The 16,808-nt window shown below is 37.0% G+C and overlaps 1 protein-coding gene across 8 annotated transcripts in view; it reads left to right on the top strand.

Moving 5' to 3' along the window:
- DGKB (diacylglycerol kinase beta) overlaps nucleotides 1-16,808 on the top strand; it is a 249,659-nt gene that overhangs the window by 173,354 nt on the left and 59,497 nt on the right. For all 8 annotated transcript variants that reach the window (XM_063303710.1, XM_063303708.1, XM_063303712.1 and 5 more), the window contains one exon: nucleotides 1,348-1,543. In XM_063303710.1, coding sequence (XP_063159780.1) covers nucleotides 1,348-1,543 — 196 coding nt within the window. The remainder of the gene's footprint in view (nucleotides 1-1,347; nucleotides 1,544-16,808) is intronic.

The raw sequence follows: 16,808 nt of genomic DNA, 5'->3' as shown, positions 1-16,808 counted from the left end.
GGATCAAGACTGCTTATCAGTATGGAAAAGAATCAGGTCTATTGGAATCATCTTTCCAAAGCTGTAGGAGATGGAAGTCAGTCAGCAACTGGAAAGCACCCAACTAGTCTGTTATTACCTGCAAGATATTAATATTCTGTGTGCTAGCAATTAAAGCCTACCAAAAGACTATTCCAGATTCATCTATTGTCCATAAATAAGTTTATATTTTATATCTGTTCCTACATTTCATGTATATTATATGGCTATTTATGCTGTTGGACAGGGATTACAACAACATAATATAACACAATAGATTAATGTTTGTTTTTTTATGATCTGTTTTTATTTTATACCACCCAGAGTCATGCCCATGAGAGAGGCAGATATATAAATGTGATGAATAAATAAACAACTAAATAAATGAATGAATGAATGAATGAATAACATCCTGAGGACCAATGCAAACCAATGCAAGTAGAGAAGAAATAAGCTCCATATAAAGTAGTCTTCCCATAGCTGGCAGGAGTTGAAGTCCAACCTATGGAACTCACTAAGTTGGGGAAAGCTAGTGCGGTGGCGCTGCGGGTTAAACCGCTGAGCTGCCGATCGGAAGGTCGGCGGTTCGAAACCGCGCGGCGGGGTGAGCTCCCGTTGCTTGTCCCAGCTTCTGCACACCAAGCAGTTCGAAAACATGCAAATGTGAGTAGATTAATTGGTACCGCTTCGGCGGGAAGGTAACGGCGTTCCGTGAGTCATGCTGGCCACATGACCCGGAAGTGTCCTATGGACAACGCCGGCTCCAAGGCTTTGAAACGGAGATGAGCACCGCCCCCTAGAGTCGGACACGACTGGACTTTACGTCAAGGGAAACCTTTACCTTTACCTTAGACAAAATAGGAATAAAGAAAAAAAGTGTATTTATCCCCAAATTGTTGGGATAGTTTAGGAAAGAAGTAGTATATGTGAAGTCCAGTCCTTTGGCAGTACGTACCACTAGTCCCCACATTTGTCATCCTCGGCCATGATGCATGTTGTAGTCCAACACATCTGGGGGCCATGATATTTGGTAAGACTCAGTTACAGGCATTTTTTTTTCTGTCAAGTTGTTTTGTTTTCTGTTGCATTCATGACTTGAAGACTGTTGTGACAAGGGAATTTATTCAATCCAGGATCCAAATTCTGGGCTCCCTGCAATTTTGTCAAGTAGTCAGATATAGAAAATTAATATAGAAAAATACGTTTAGTAAAATAATTTAGGTAACAAAAATGCGGACATCCTGTAATTTCTCATTGATTTCCTCCTCTTTATTTTATCCTCATTCTCCCCATCTCTGTCTCTGTCTCTGTCTCTCTTTGGCTCACAAGTGTGATGGAATTCAGATAGATCTGAATAATATTTCTCTGGAAGGAATTGCTATTTTGAACATTCCAAGTATGCATGGCGGATCAAATCTTTGGGGTGAGACCAAGAAAAGGCGAAGCCATCGTCGATTTGAAAAGAATAGGCCAGATAAAAGGACTGCTGTTACAGATGCTAAGGAACTGAAGTTTGCATGCCAAGGTGAGTGTCCAATTTTAAATGAATAGTTGGTTCTGGGTTTAAACTTTCAGATTTTAAAATAGATAGATCATAATAGATCAACCATTAAAAATAACAGAAGATTGTTTAACATATGAGTGATTTTCTGGTGGAGGGGATTTATAGAAAAGCTCTAACTAGGGCAGGTGAAAAGTTTATGTCTATCAGCTATTTAAACAGTATGCTTCCTGTCTGGGCTCAGGCTTTGTGATTCCTTGACAGTTTCAAGAAAGGATTTCTATTTCCAAGTTAAATATACTTTCTTGCTCATATAAAAATACACTTATTTTACTGGAGATATGTTTGTACAATTTGTACGATGACAAGATTTGCTGCATTTTGCAAATGACAAGGTTTACCCTAAATCTTGTCTTGAGAACCAAGACAAATATATATTTGTTCGTTAATCTCTGACTAATTTAATAAATATCCTATCAGCTGCTTTTATTTCCTGTGTGAAACAATATTCACTAGCTTGAACAAAGTCTCAGACTGGTTCATATAAGGATTTCTTCATGCAAGTTTCTATTCCTCTTACTATTTTAATTATCTTAATAGGCCTTGGAATTCATTTGCAGACTAGGTCTTTCCATCAGTGCCAAAATGTCAGTGGAAGCTTAGCCTTATTGTACTGCTCTTCTTTTAATCCTAACGTAGCTTTGCCAACCAAGTGGATGTTTTGCTTTATACAAAACTACTTAAATCTTTTTCATGACCTATCTATGCAGGGGATTTTGTAAAATGAAAATTCTGGCATTGATTAACAGAGTTGTAATATGAAGGAAAGTTCCCAGGCATTCTAGCTAACTGCTACGGGAATTGAAATGTCAACAGTACAATGTTAGCAAACAGTTACATTTCTGTAAGGGAGGTGAAAAGGCAGTTTGACTAGGATTAACATGTCATACAGGTCCTAAATTTATTTTATTGTTGGATGGGCAGTCTGTCTTTACACCATTGCAGATGTGGTAAGGATAGGATTATCTGCATAGGCAAATAGGGGGATTGAGTCACGGAAAACCAATTTGTAGGAGATCCTAGAGAAATGATGCTAAAGAACAAAGAACTCAGAATCAGATTACAGAATAGGCAAGTAACTAAGTGGTAAGAGCCTGATGGACAGTTATAGGATAGAGACAGAGACCTGAGCAAATAATATGAGGAGACCGAAATCCAGCATGTCTAATGGAAATCATGGCAATTACAATTGAAAACATTTGAATATCTTGCTCCCCTCATTCCCCAAAGATATTTCTGACAAAAATGTAGAACAGACAAAAATAGTGGAGGAAAACAAAGGGAAAAGCCTGGGCTAAGACCACGAGTGTAATACATAGCAGAGGCCTGGAACAGAAGCAAGCAAAAAAGACCATGCAGAGCTAGAGAAATGTTTTGTTCAAGGCTACTGACTGAAGGACAAGTGAGTGGTTAAAAAGGAATGGAGTATAAACTTCAGATGTGGTAACATGATAGGCCAGAAGATTCAGCCTTTCCCCCACTCTTGAGTGGAAAACTAGATGTGACTGATAAGGCATATCAATCTTTCAATTGTTTTCCATGTGTAAAGCAAGGGAGATGATGTGGGCAGGAAGGAACGTTCCCTTTTTCTCTAACCAGCCTTTGGCTCTGCAAAGTGGCTCTGCTTTTCCTCCAGCAAAGCCTTGAAACTAGATGCTGCAAGTAGAGAAAAGCAGAAGAAAAGTCTAACCCAAAACTCACCCCTGAAAATGCCTTCTGTTATATGTTGTGGACAAAGTCCCAAGTTAACCTCAAAATATCTACTTTGAATCTAGTCTTTCTATATTATTAAGAATGTTATAGAAGAAAACCGATTTTAGCTTTATTATATAATGTGAGGTGCTTGTATTAAGGAAGGAAGACAGAAGAGGCATGCTATTGGCTATTATTTAATCAACCATCACCTTGAAAATATTCAACCATTCACCTGATCATATATTCACCATATTTTGTCACCTAGCCAGAAAACACACAGGATGGCAGTGAGAGTCAGGATAGTGCTTAATTCTGTTTGTTTTTTATGATTGTCTATGTTTATTCCAGTCTGAGTACTAACGTAATACATATGCTCAGCTGGACATAAATAATTCTGCTTCCTACTTTTCTGTCCTTCCTTCATACTCTGCACTGGAAAATATGTGATACATTCAAATACAAAAATCGGTTCATCAATTAAAAAAATGCTCTTATCCACCTGAAACACTAGGATAAAATGGAATAAAAGTTGAAAAGTAATAAGTACAGCAAATAAAACTCTAACTCCCCCCTCTCCCTTTATTATTTATTTTGCATTTCTTTTAAATGCAAGCTATAGGAAATGATATTATCTGACATTCACCATCTTTCCATGCCTGACCTTATTATATTGCAAACTGAAGCAGTTGCTGTAGGTAGCAGCTTCCAAAAGGAGCACCATTTTCCTGTCTTCTGTATTTGTTTTTCTCTCCTTTTTCTCTGTTTTTAAAATGTTAGCTGCAGTCTGAAGAGGAGCTGTCATTTTCATATTATGCATAAGGATGTGTAAAGCTAGCAGTGTGAACATATCACTGTTACGTGCTTGGCACATATACCTGCAAATCAAATTATCCCAAAGATCAGCTTTACTGTCTCAATGCTTGTGTTGTTTAAGCCAAATTTCTGGTAGATGGACCTAAACCAGTGTTATCATTATGGGCTTAGAGTTTGTAAGAATTTGTTTTCTAAAGAAGCAGCAGGCTGCCAAATAGTTATTCAGAGACCTCAGAGCAGTTGCCAGCTAGATTGGCTCTAACCACTGCCATACCCTTTAGTAGGACTACTGACATTCCACTTTTGTCTTCAACCAGATGTCATCCATTATTGGGAACATTCTCTCTGCAGGTGCGTTGGACTCTCTGCATGCCAAAACAAGTTCAGCTAGCAGCAGAAGATTTTTATGATGTACTTTTCTTTCAAATCACTAACAGCCAGTTCTCACAATCATTAAAATATATACTGCATGTAAAAGAGACAGAGAACAGAATAAAATAGTGTTTGAACTGTTTATGAGATGTATAGGGGTCTGCAACTTAAAAAGAAAGCAGCATCCTTGTAGCTTTGGAGAAAGTCAGAAATACTCCACCACAATTCCAAATGCAAATACTACAGATCCGTTTATTTGATATTGCAAAAAACATGGATAGAATTTTTGTTATTGCTCAGTATATGGCAGATAGTAAGGCTGTGAGAATACATTGTGTGTTTGTATGTGTCTGTATAGTACGTTTTCTGCAGATTTTGTTTAATCCCGCCGTTATTATTTTTATAAATAACTCAAGGCAGCGAACATACCTAATACTCGCTCCTCCTCCTCTTTTCCCCACAACAACCACCCTGTGAGGTGGGCTGGGCTGAGAGAGAGGGACTGGCCCAAGGTCACCCAGCCGGCTTTCATACCTAAGGTGGGTCTAGAACTCACAGTCTCCTGGTTTCTAGCCCAGCACCTTAACCACTAGACCAAACTGGCTCTCATTTTGTTAGTAGGAAATGAGTAGCATTTCCACTCTTCACTGGGATCATCTCAGTTAAGGTAAGGCCACTTACTGTCAGGAAGAGCAAGGGTTTTTTCTCTATACTGTATCTTTGGTCCTGAGTGTACTCTTTTATTTTGCCCATAGGAGCAAAACTTTAAGCATTGGTTCACCTTAAATTATATTATCAGTACTGACAGGCAGCAGTTGAACAGGATTTCAGACTGGAATTTTCCAGCTTCCTTGGAAATACCAGTGACTGAACCTGTAACATTCTATTTCCAAAGCAGATGAACTACTGGTCCTGTCTTAAGGGAGAAAATAAAATAAAATAAAATAAAATAAAATACCCATTGGCTTTTATTGCAATAACATCCTGGGCTTTGTATATTAGACAAGGCAAAATGTGATAGAATGTTAAGCACTACTGCATTATGTAGACAATATTATTTGTGTAGATAAAATTATTCCTTAGTTGCCTTCTAGCTCCTGCTTCTTTATTGTATCTTCTTGGATTTGGGGTGGGGACAGTAACAGTAGCATGCAGCCTTTTAAGTGCTTTCTGAATGGACTGTCATAGTTGTTATAGTGTTAGCTTTTTCCCTCACGGTCAGATGAGACATACTGTATACCTTGTATATACTGTTTGGATGTATATAATTAAAGAAAATAGGTGATTAAATCTCCCTGTTCCACGTGTGACTAGGCGAGGGCCTATTGGGGAAATAAAGAGAAGACAATCCTCCTACCAGAATTACTAGAAAGCAATGAAATAGGCAAACATGAATGTTTTAATTGTCATTGGAAAAGATTTTTAATGGATTTTAAGGATTGTGCTATATGTCTGAATGGAACCTCTGCCTTAATTCCACTTCCAGCTAATTACATGGATATGCACATGGATATGATGGTGGGCAACATCAAAGGGCTTTAATGTTTTAAAATTGACCACACTGACTTGGATGACTGAGTGACCTCAATTATTCTCACATTCATTTGAATGTTAATAGAAGCCTTCCTTGATTGAGACTCATATTAAAGCAGGTTTCTCTCTTTAGACATTCTCCTTCAACTCAGGAAGTAGATAGGAAGGTTGAGTGGAGCCTTCCATCTCATCTCCTCTGTTCTTATGTAAGCAAGCTAAATGCCTGCAGAAGCTAAAGAAATTTTAATTTCAAACTTTTTTTTTTTTTGCTTTTGAAAGGGATTGTTCACTCAAGCTCGGTCCTTTTCAGTTTTGTTTTCACTTTCACTGTTGTCAAAAAGTAGCTACTTTTTTTTCCCAATTGGTAAACTTCATTCTATATCTTGAAATTGTATCCACATATTGAACTTTAAACACACTGAGACAAAATTCCCAATACTAACTGGAGTCTTCTGCAGCTTTTCGTGCACCATCAAAATATTAGGTTGGACAGGGGGCTGCAGTATGATTGCAGAAGTCTGTCAATAGACTCAATTTGTCTTTATACCCTGGAGCTCTTAAGATGCTGACCAAGAGTCTGTCCTGTTCAGACTATGCAGTCAGGCAAGGTCTTATAAAACAGACTTTATTGAATAACTATTTACAATAATTAAGTCCTTGAATATGAAAACTCAAATCAAGAAGCCCAACTGGGCACAATAGGCAGTGAAACAGGACTCTCACTGGACAGGTAGGCTGGATGCAGCTGGAACACAGTGTGCTGGAAACAACAGATCTCGAAATGGAATGGAGTGCTAGAACTGTTCTCATGCTGGATCATTGGCAATCTGGAACTGGATTGGGTCTGGACACAGCAACTGGAGCTTGGAAGCAGGACTTACTTACTTATTTATTTATTTATTATTCAAATTGAGTTACTGCCCATCTCCCCCAAAAGAAGGGAGACTTGAGCTTGAAACAAGGCTAAAGGTAAAGGTAAAGGTTTCCCTTGACGTAAAGTCCAGTCGAATCCGACTCTAGGGGGCGGTGCTCATCTCCGTTTCTAAGCCTTGGAGCCGGTGTTGTCATAGACACTTCCGGGTCATGTGGCCAGCATGACGACTCGGAACGCCGTTACCTTCCCGCCGAAGCGGTACCTATTGATCTACTCACATTTGCATGTTTTCGAACTGCTAGGTGAGCAGGAGCTGGGATTAACAACGGGAGCTCACCCCGCCGCGCGGTTTCGAACCGCCGACCTTCCAATCGACAGCTCAGCGGTTTAACCCGCAGCGCCACCGCGTCCCTAGGTGGAATTCTCAGGACTGGAGTCTTGTAGCAGGACTCGGAACTTGAAGCAAGGCTGGGAACTGGACGCAAGGCTGGACTCAGCTGGAAGCCCCGGACTATGCTGAATTCTCTGGGCTGGAAGCTTGGAGCAAGGCTGGAAACTGGGAGCAAGACTGGGCTCAGCTGGAAGCCCTGGACTGAACTGGAACACAGATCCTGAACAAGATAGGTATGAAGTACCTTAACACGGCTGAGCACACGAAGCACAGTTGGATGGGAGTGAGGACATGCAGCGGTGCTGGAGTTTCAAGGCATGAGGAAGCTGCTTGGAAGATTGTGGAGTTTCAAGGTTGGAAGCAAGACTGAGACTGGTGGGCTTGGTGAGCAAAGGCTCCTTGATGGCAACAGATGCAGGATGCAAGTCCTCTTTGGAGTGAAACAAAGGTGCTGGTTCCTCTTTGGCAACAGACGCTGTCTCTGATGCTGGTAGGGAACCTTCTGCTGAAGCTGCAGGCTTGTACAATTGGTTGTCTCCGGCAGCTCGCTCTCCGCCCTGCTGCCTTTTATTCCATTCTTTGGCATGCTTGAAGTCTCCTGTAGCCAATCAGGTTCCCTTCTCCTTTGCGTGCTTTTCAGTTCACTTGCGCTGATTGGAGGATTTGAATCCTCCCCTGAATCTTGCCCAATTAGTGCCTTGGACTCCTCCCGCACTGCTGGCTCCTCTTGGAGTTTTGTTTTTCCAGTTTCAGCCCAGTGAGTTTCCAATTCCTCCTGTGACTTGAAAAGAGTTTCACTTTCCAAGTCAGAGGCAGGCTTGGTTCTGACAGAGTCTTTTATACTGTTCACATGCCATAAACATGTAGAAGGATTCAGATTTTCTCTCTAGCACTTTAAGTTAAGAAGAGGACGTAAGTGAACTTGAGAGCTTTTGCATACAAAGGATGCTGAAGGCCTCTAAGGAACTCTGCAGTTCCTGAAGTACCTGACAGGCACATGGGTCAGAGGTTTTCCAGCTTTAAAAAACAAGGATGCTGTGAAACCTAGAGTCTCTTTGTTGGCTTGAGAGTAGTTCTTGTTTGCTGACCCTTGAAGTCTTGTACGCACTAAGTTTCATATTAAGCCAACAAGGATGTTGTATGTCAGCCAGATTTTCTTACATCTGGTCTCTAAAAATTTGTCCATTCTAGAATATAGCTATTTGTTACACTTCTAAATATTTGCCATTCCTTTTGAAACAAACATGCTCATACATACACCAACATATATATCCTTAAAATATCCTTTCCTATTTTAATAATAACACATTATTCTATATTGCTGGGAATTATTAGAAAATATCACTAGGGCTTTGTGATGTTTTGTGAAATCAAGAGGTACCAAAAAGGAAAAAAAAAATGTGTGTGTGTTCAAGGAAGCTGGAAAGAAGATAGGATATTCAGAAGTTCCATTATGTATTATAGCTTGAGCTAACAACCAAATAATGGTATTCAGTGGTTTAAAAATGTGCTCACTTTGAAATAATAAAACTTGAATATGGGTAAATTTTGGCATATCAGAAGTGGAAGGAAGGAAAACCATCTTCAGTAATGAATTTCAGTTTCCATTTAGAGAACCAAAATTACTTCAAATAAAGTCACTGATTAAACTTGGCCCTTAACAATTTCTTTTTGATTAATCTACAGATTCAACATTTGAAGCTTGACACCCTAAGTACTAGAACCTAGCATTATAAATGTACAGTAAGGAATACAGTTAATTTATTTATACATTACTTAGCTGCTTTATAGGCTTTGACATTTACAGGTTAGCATCTACGAGGGTGACCTTTAATAACTTTAAAAACAACAAAAATGGAGGAAATTATCCAATATCTTTTAGCACTTCATGAAATACTTTTTAATAAAGAATGTGGTACATAAACTTGGTGGAGTTCTTAGGGTTCAACAAAAGCAAGTTCCAGCATTTTATATCTTTATCTTCTTCCAACAACCATGTAACAATGCCATTCTCCATGCTAGCTAAATAGGGTCTTTCTTTTTCAATTATCTAGAAACATTTTTGTCAATTATCCAGCAGCTCACATGATCAAAACTTGCCATTAACTGGATGGTTCTGTCAGATTCATCTAATGATGGAATATATATTTAAAATACATTTGTGTCTCTACAGAAATCAAACACCTGGCTCCAGACCAAGGGAGATGTGATACGCATGCTATTAAAAATACCTAGTTCTGAATTCAGCACTTTTAAATTCTATGGTCACAGTGTCACTTTTTTCTTTTGAGTGATTTCAATAGTTCCTTCTTTTAAAAATTCCTATTATCTTTTGTTTTAGTGGAATCCATTTCCTGCTTTTCCCATGTGCCAGTATGCTAAGTGAAAGATTTTTACCTGTTCTATGAATTCACACTAGAGCTGACATTGCCGCTCTTGAAAAAAAGAATGGAAAAATGGGAGATTTTGAAAAGACATGCTTTTCTACAGCTCAGCTCAGCATAGAACTTTATTAGGGTCAAGTGTACGCTCCACTAATTAAGACACAGAAAATAAAACTAATAGGAGTTTTAAATCAGCCATGGAAGAGGTTTTGCAAGACCTACAATAAAAATATAACTTTTGAGGTGAAATGTGAAAAACTGCTTCCATCAAACAACAGCAACAACCCTTTACATGAATTGTAGTTAAAATGTTTTGATGTTTTAATCTAATGGTTAAATCTTAGCAGAAACTTAACCAAGAACTCAGGAACAGCAGCAATTCAGATACAATAATTCAGTTTTAATGGAATAGACAAAAGATGCAACTTATGTAATATTGCCATGGGATACAAAACGTAATAACCAGTATCACCACTGAGTGCTAATACAGATTGTATCACAAATCACCTTTTCCCCTTTGACCCATGAATTCCTTCTCAGAACCAGTTATGCAGTACCCTTAAAAGGTAATAAATGGCATGGAGATCTAAATTGATAACCTTGTTAAGACCTGCAGCAGTCCATTGTTTTTTCCATCCTCCCTTGTGAACACTATCTTCCTTTGCATGACATTACAAACTATTTTGGGTTTAATTACCATGAAGTGCTCTTGCTGGTCACTACTAGCATGGAGCAAAACGTTTCTTGGTAACATGGGCCTTACTTCCATGGGGTCCTGATGATTCTTCAAAATTCCATGAGAAACCCCTAAAAGTTCCAGTTTGAATATGTTGTCCACTCCAAGAAGCAATGATAGATAATCAAATGATGAAACTGATCTCTTTAAACAATGCTCTGCTTCTAGATTCCATGTAGAGTAGCCATCATTAGTGGGATTCATAACAGACAGAATTATATCCTTGTTAGAAGCAAGCTCATACCTCAATCAGCATTCCTATAAAGATGGTAAAAGAATGCTTCAAGGATTGGCAATAAATAAGATTCCCCTCTCTCCCCAGTGCTTTAGCAACACACATTGAACTATAGGCATTATGCTTGTGACCTAGTTAGTTGGAAATAATTGGTACGGAAACAGTTGGTACTCACCTTCAAATAAAACTATAGAACTCCTTCACCCTTTCACTCTCCCTGTGTAAATGTGAAAGTACTGTAAATCCTGTTGACAGTTATTGCCGTATACAGTGTACTGGCACACAGTCAACAGTGTTTGAAAAGTGTTGTGCAGCAAAGCGAGTGCCCATTACCTGTCTCCCTATATTTTTCTCACAATTTATTTTCACCCCAGCAGGCAGCAACTCACAATGTCATTAATTTGTGCTTTCAAATGCAGCCTGTTTATAGTACACTTATGTAAACAACAGAGTTCCTTACAGCCAATGCATTGTACTGATTTTTTTTTAAAAGAGTTCACAATTTAAAGAAGATGGAAGCAAAGGAAATTGGTCAAGGAGTCACCCAAAATTCCCTGCTAAATTCTTCATCCAGAAAATTTAAATTATTGTTCTTGCAGAAAAGTTGGCTCATCAAAATAGTTTAACTGGAAATGTAACCAAACAGGAGAGATTTCTGATGATATGGTGCCTATTCATTTCTTTCATAAATTAAAAACATTATTTGGACTAGCCATCATTCAGATTTATTGATTTGATCTTGTTTATTTCATTTTTCACTATGAAGCTCACCAGGTAACATAAACAGTACAACAAAACAATAAAACCAATAAGAAATCAATAAAATCACTTGGAAGCAAGAATAACAGCAACCATACTTTAAAAGCCAAGGTGTTGCTCTGAAAAGAAACATTAACATAATTAAGAAATATGGTTACTTCATAGTCAATTCAGTTTTATTAAACAATCATAGATTGGTTAAAAAAATACAAAGATGCCTTAACAAAAATTTGCCCAGGATATTTAACCATTCCCTGGATTTGTTCTGTTACATGGCAGATAGCAGTAATAGTAAATGGCAAGTAAAACTTGCAAACTGAGTAAGTTAAAAAAATATTGCCAGAAAAAAAATTAATTGTATCTTATAATATCAATAAATGTATTTATAATGATAGAAATATAAGCAATAATTTATAATGTTAATAAATATATTTTATTGTTATTTCAATCTTTCATAAACTAGAACTTTATGATTTGGTAGGTATAGAAGTCTGTTCCCCCCTAGCAGCACACTGGATATCTCTGACCTGGAGGGGCCCATCTCTCAGTGTTATTGAGCTGTTTGTGAAAATCCATTTGGTTGTCTTGGCAGAATACTGGATTATGTTGCCATTTCCTTCTCCAGTGAACCATGTTTAGTTAGCCCTCTCTTCTGGGACCTTCATGGATCATAGAACACACTCCCCACAGTGAGGGTCCCAGCATCATCGGGATCGACAAGTCCTTTCACCTCTACAAGATAACAATCCCTGAAAAGGCTTTGACTTAAGTTAACTTCTGGGATGAAACCAAAGGCAGTCTTCAGAACCCAATAAAAGAATAACAGATTAAATCTCTGTTGTGTAAAACAGCTGGCTGGGGGAATTTTGGGAACTGAAGTCCACATCTCTTAAAGTTGCTGAGGTTGAGAAACACTGGTGTAAATTGTACAGAACTGAAAGATGTAGGGACGCTTTTGTGTTCCATAGTGATATTACAAGTTTTCTTTTTTCTTTTTAATTAAATGCATATAATTTGAAGATTATACATGTGAAAAACTATAACTTTAAACATACTTAAAAGGAAAAATATTTGGTAAGTCCAGTTATTTCTAAAAGCAGGGAAACTGCCAGTTATATGCGATGTCATTTAAATCTGGTTTAAAACATACCCTAATAACCATAATTAACTGAAATATGCTATACTAATTTCTTAAATGTATTGAATAACACCTTGCAAATTACCTTTATAGAGGCAAGTAAGAAGCACAGCTTCTGTGTTTCACTGCGTCCAGCGAAAAATGTGAGGCTACTTCTCACATACATTGCAGAAAACCATCCAGGTGTCCAGGGCAGGGTTAAATGGATAATATAGTGTCAGATTCTCTAGAGAGCATGTGTCTGCAGTTAAACAAATTAAATAGCGATGACAGATTTCGCTGCCTCCTCATATAAAGGTCAGCAGGAGAAACCATCTATTTGGAATTACAAGATATAACTGTGAATCTTAACCAAATCCAAATTCAAACATTTTATCACACTAAAGTCAATTCTTTTAGTGTAAGCTTTAAAAAAAAAAAAAACAATTATTCACCATCTTGAAAGATCCCTAATGCAGAAAAGCCTCAGTATTATCCAACGCTTCATTGGGTCCACTTGCTGCCTTAAATCTGAAATGTTTATGTATTTATTTATTGAATGTTATCAGCCTAAATATTTTTAAAATACATAAGAGCATTTTAACTACCAATAATTCTGTGATTATTTTCACAGCAAATGATAGGTTTGGTCTTAGCTCATTAAATTTTGGCTGTTCAAAGCAGGCTAGTAACAATTATAAATAATTTATAGCTAACCAAAAATGGCAGTACAAACACACACACACACACACACAAATCTTTTGAGTCTGGTGTGGACACAATGGCTTGTGGCTCAGTCTCTGTTGTTTGCACTCAACTCCAGTTGTGAAAGGTTTTATTTACAACTAGCAGATCTGGAGTATAAAAAGCTGGATGACACCTTGTTGGCAAAAAAGCGTCAGGTTCCCTATATTTCCTTGCTGCTATCTGATGGTTATCTGGACTTTTCCAGCCTAAATGTGGTAGGCCTATTTTATTACAAGGCTAAACTGAAGCAACACTTATTTCAATGGGAAGTAAATGTTGCTTTCTGCATTCAGCACTGTATTTTTGTATTCCATTTTATATGGGAATAAAGAATATAGTTCTGAACGTCTTTAACACGGTTCATTCTATAGATCCTGGGCATCAACTCTGCCATTCAATGACTAGTATTTAGAATCTCCTGAGGTGCTTTCTGACAAGAGAACCATTTTCAATACCTTTCATTGACATATACTGTTGAGGAGCCACTTAGCACTTCTGTCTGTATTATTCTCTTCAAAGCATATGTATGCTCAGAATTGCTTTGGCCATTTGAATACAAGGATGCTAATAAGTGAGTTACTGAAAATAAGGAAATGCATGGCATGTTCATCTTCCCATGGGAGGAGCTATACAGACATGCTTGTTTACGTCCCCTTAATTTATAATATTGAAAAATGCACTCGGTTTCATGGTCCATTGCTAGATTATGCATAGATAATCATACTAAAAGTTATTTTTTTCCAGCCTGATTCCTATACTGAAGCCCCAGAACCTATAGGTATTCGTGTCAACTAGACCTTATTTTATGGTTGGTTTACTGATAAAAGTTAATGAGTTGTTGATTTGCGGCTTCTTACTATAACTAAGGCTAGGTTATAACTTCTCCACACCTGGTTCTATAACTGCCTACATCCTTTTAGAAAAGAACTAGTTGTGTTTTCTGGGCAATGTTTCTGTAGCATAAAAGATCAAACATTATATCTAGTAATAATGGAGCAGAATGATTTATAGGAAGATTTACTGAAAGGTAATATCTTCGCTTTTTAGTCTTGAGAGATTTAATTACAACCTTAGAAACAGTAAGCACAGAATCATAAAAAAATAGAGGTGGAGATGATAATTTAGACCACTGAATCCAACAACCACTTAATACAAAAACCCAGATTAAAGCATCTCAGACAGATGGCTGTCTAACCTCTCCTCAGACATATACGATGAAAGGAATCCCATTACCCCTCCAGATAATTTGTTCCAGTGTCAACTTGCTCTTACTGTTAAAATGTTCTTTTTTTTCCATAATATTCAGTCAGACTCTGCCTTCCTGTAACTTGACCCTATTATTCCATATCCTGCACTCTGGATATGATATTGGCCTTTATCTAAGTGACATTGTTTTACTGTAATCATTTAAAGAATGCTATCATATCCCAACTCAGTCATCTTTTCTCAAGGCTAAACATATCCACCCCTTTCAGTTTCTCTTCCTAAGGCTTAGTTTCTAGTCCCCTGATCTTTTTTGTTTCCGTTCTCTGAACTTGTTTCTTTGAGTCCTTTTTTTTTGTATATGAGAACTTTATTAAATTTTTTTCAAAGTATAATTAAAATACAAAATATAGAGTATAGGAAAGCTAGAGCATAGAACTAAAGAAAAAAGGGGAAAAAAGCTATAAAAGTGCAAGCAGATAGAGAATAGAAACGGAAAGTGACTTCCTACTTTCTCCAATACAGATATAAGTAAATTTGCAAATGTAATCTCTTACCATTAGTTAAACCTTAGTAATATTTTTCTATCAAAACAAACCATTTAATCACTACAACCCAAAATCAAAGCTTCATTTTTTGCTGATACAAGCAAGTAATTTAAAGTGGTTGCCAAGTAGAGATAAAGCCAGAAATGGTATTTTCTCTTATTAACGCTGTTAGCTTAGCCATTTGGGCCAGCTCCATCAGTTTGATAATCCAGTCTTCCACTGTAGGTATTTGTGAATCTTTCCATCGTTGTGCATATAAAAGTCTTGCTGCTGTAATCGTATATAAAAGCAAAGTCCCATGTTGTTTCTCTAGCTCCTTCTCCATCAAACCCAAGAGAAACAGTTCTGGGTTATTTTTTGTAAGTCCACTTTAAGATCTTTTGAATAATAGTACATATTTGGTCCCAAAACTTTTTAGCTTTCTCACAGGTCCACCAAAGACAATAAAAAGTTCCTTCACCCTGTAAACATTTCCAACAAACATTAGTTACACCGTTATACATTTTTGACAACTTCTCAGGGGCTAAATACCAATGGTACATCATTTTATAGAAATTATCTTTTAAGTTGTAATTCAAAGTAAATTTCAAACCTTTGTTCCACGTATTTTCCCATTGCTCCAACATAATATTATATCCAAAACTCTTAGCCCATTTAATCATACATTCTTTGACATATTCATCTTCCAAATTCATCTGTAACAACATTTTATACATCTTTGTATTAACATGTTCATCATTTATACAAAGTTCCATTTCAAATTGCGTTGTTTCATTGACAAATTTAAAATTCTTTTTATCCACTTTAAAACGTTCTAACAATTGCACATAAGTAAACCAATGACATGTAAAACCTTCCAGTTCTAACACTTTCCTTGATTTAAGCTTCAGTTCACCCTCTTCAAAATTTAACAAATCTTTATACTTTAACTAACTTGTTCCTCCCACATTTACTCTTCTAACAAATGCTTCTTGAGGTGACAACCACAATGGTACATTAGGAGACAATCTTACCTTATATTTGTTCCAGACCCTCAGTATGGCACTCCTGACAAAATGATTTTTAAAATCCTTATTAACTTTAAGTTTATCATACCATAAGTGAGTGTGCCACCCAAATCTCAATTCATGTCTTTCAAGCTGTAATAATTTCTTGTTCTTCAAAGTTATCCATTCCTTCATTCAAAGCAAGCAACAGGCATCAAAATAAAATTTTAAATTAGGCAAACCCAAACCTCCCCATTCTTTGGCATCTTGTAACAAATTACATTTAATTCTTGGTTTCTTGCCTTGCCAAAAGAATTACAAAATATCTCTCTGCCATTGTTTAAATGGTAAATCTGTCGACAAAATCGGTATGGTCTGAAAAAGAAACAACATCCTAGGCAAAACATTCATGTTAATCACAGTTATTCTCCCCATGAGAGACAATTGTAATTTTCCCCATCTTAACAGATCTTTGTTCACTTCATTCCAAATTTAAATATAGTTATTCTAAAATGACGTATTGTTCTTAGTTGACAAAATCACCCCCAAATATCTAACCTTTTTTTTTTAATCTTGAAACCCATCTTACCCATCAGAAATTCTTGATTGGACAAGATCATATTTTTAGTTGACATTCTTGTTTATTTTTTTTTATTTACTTTAAGACCCGCCAATGAGCTGAATTCTTTCAGCTTCTTCATCAGATGTTCTGCAGTATCCAAAGGATCCTGTAATATCAAAACTAAATCATCAGCAAAAGCCCTCAGTTTAAAAACCTCTTGTTTAATCTTTAAGCCGTTTATTTGTTCATCTCTTCTAATGTTTCTGTTAGAATC

This window comes from Candoia aspera, chromosome 4 (assembly GCF_035149785.1).
Source record: "Candoia aspera isolate rCanAsp1 chromosome 4, rCanAsp1.hap2, whole genome shotgun sequence".
In the NCBI taxonomy this organism is placed as follows: Eukaryota; Metazoa; Chordata; class Lepidosauria; order Squamata; family Boidae; genus Candoia; species Candoia aspera.
Note: the sequence above shows the minus strand (reverse complement) of the source record. Positions and strands in the feature narration are given on the sequence as shown.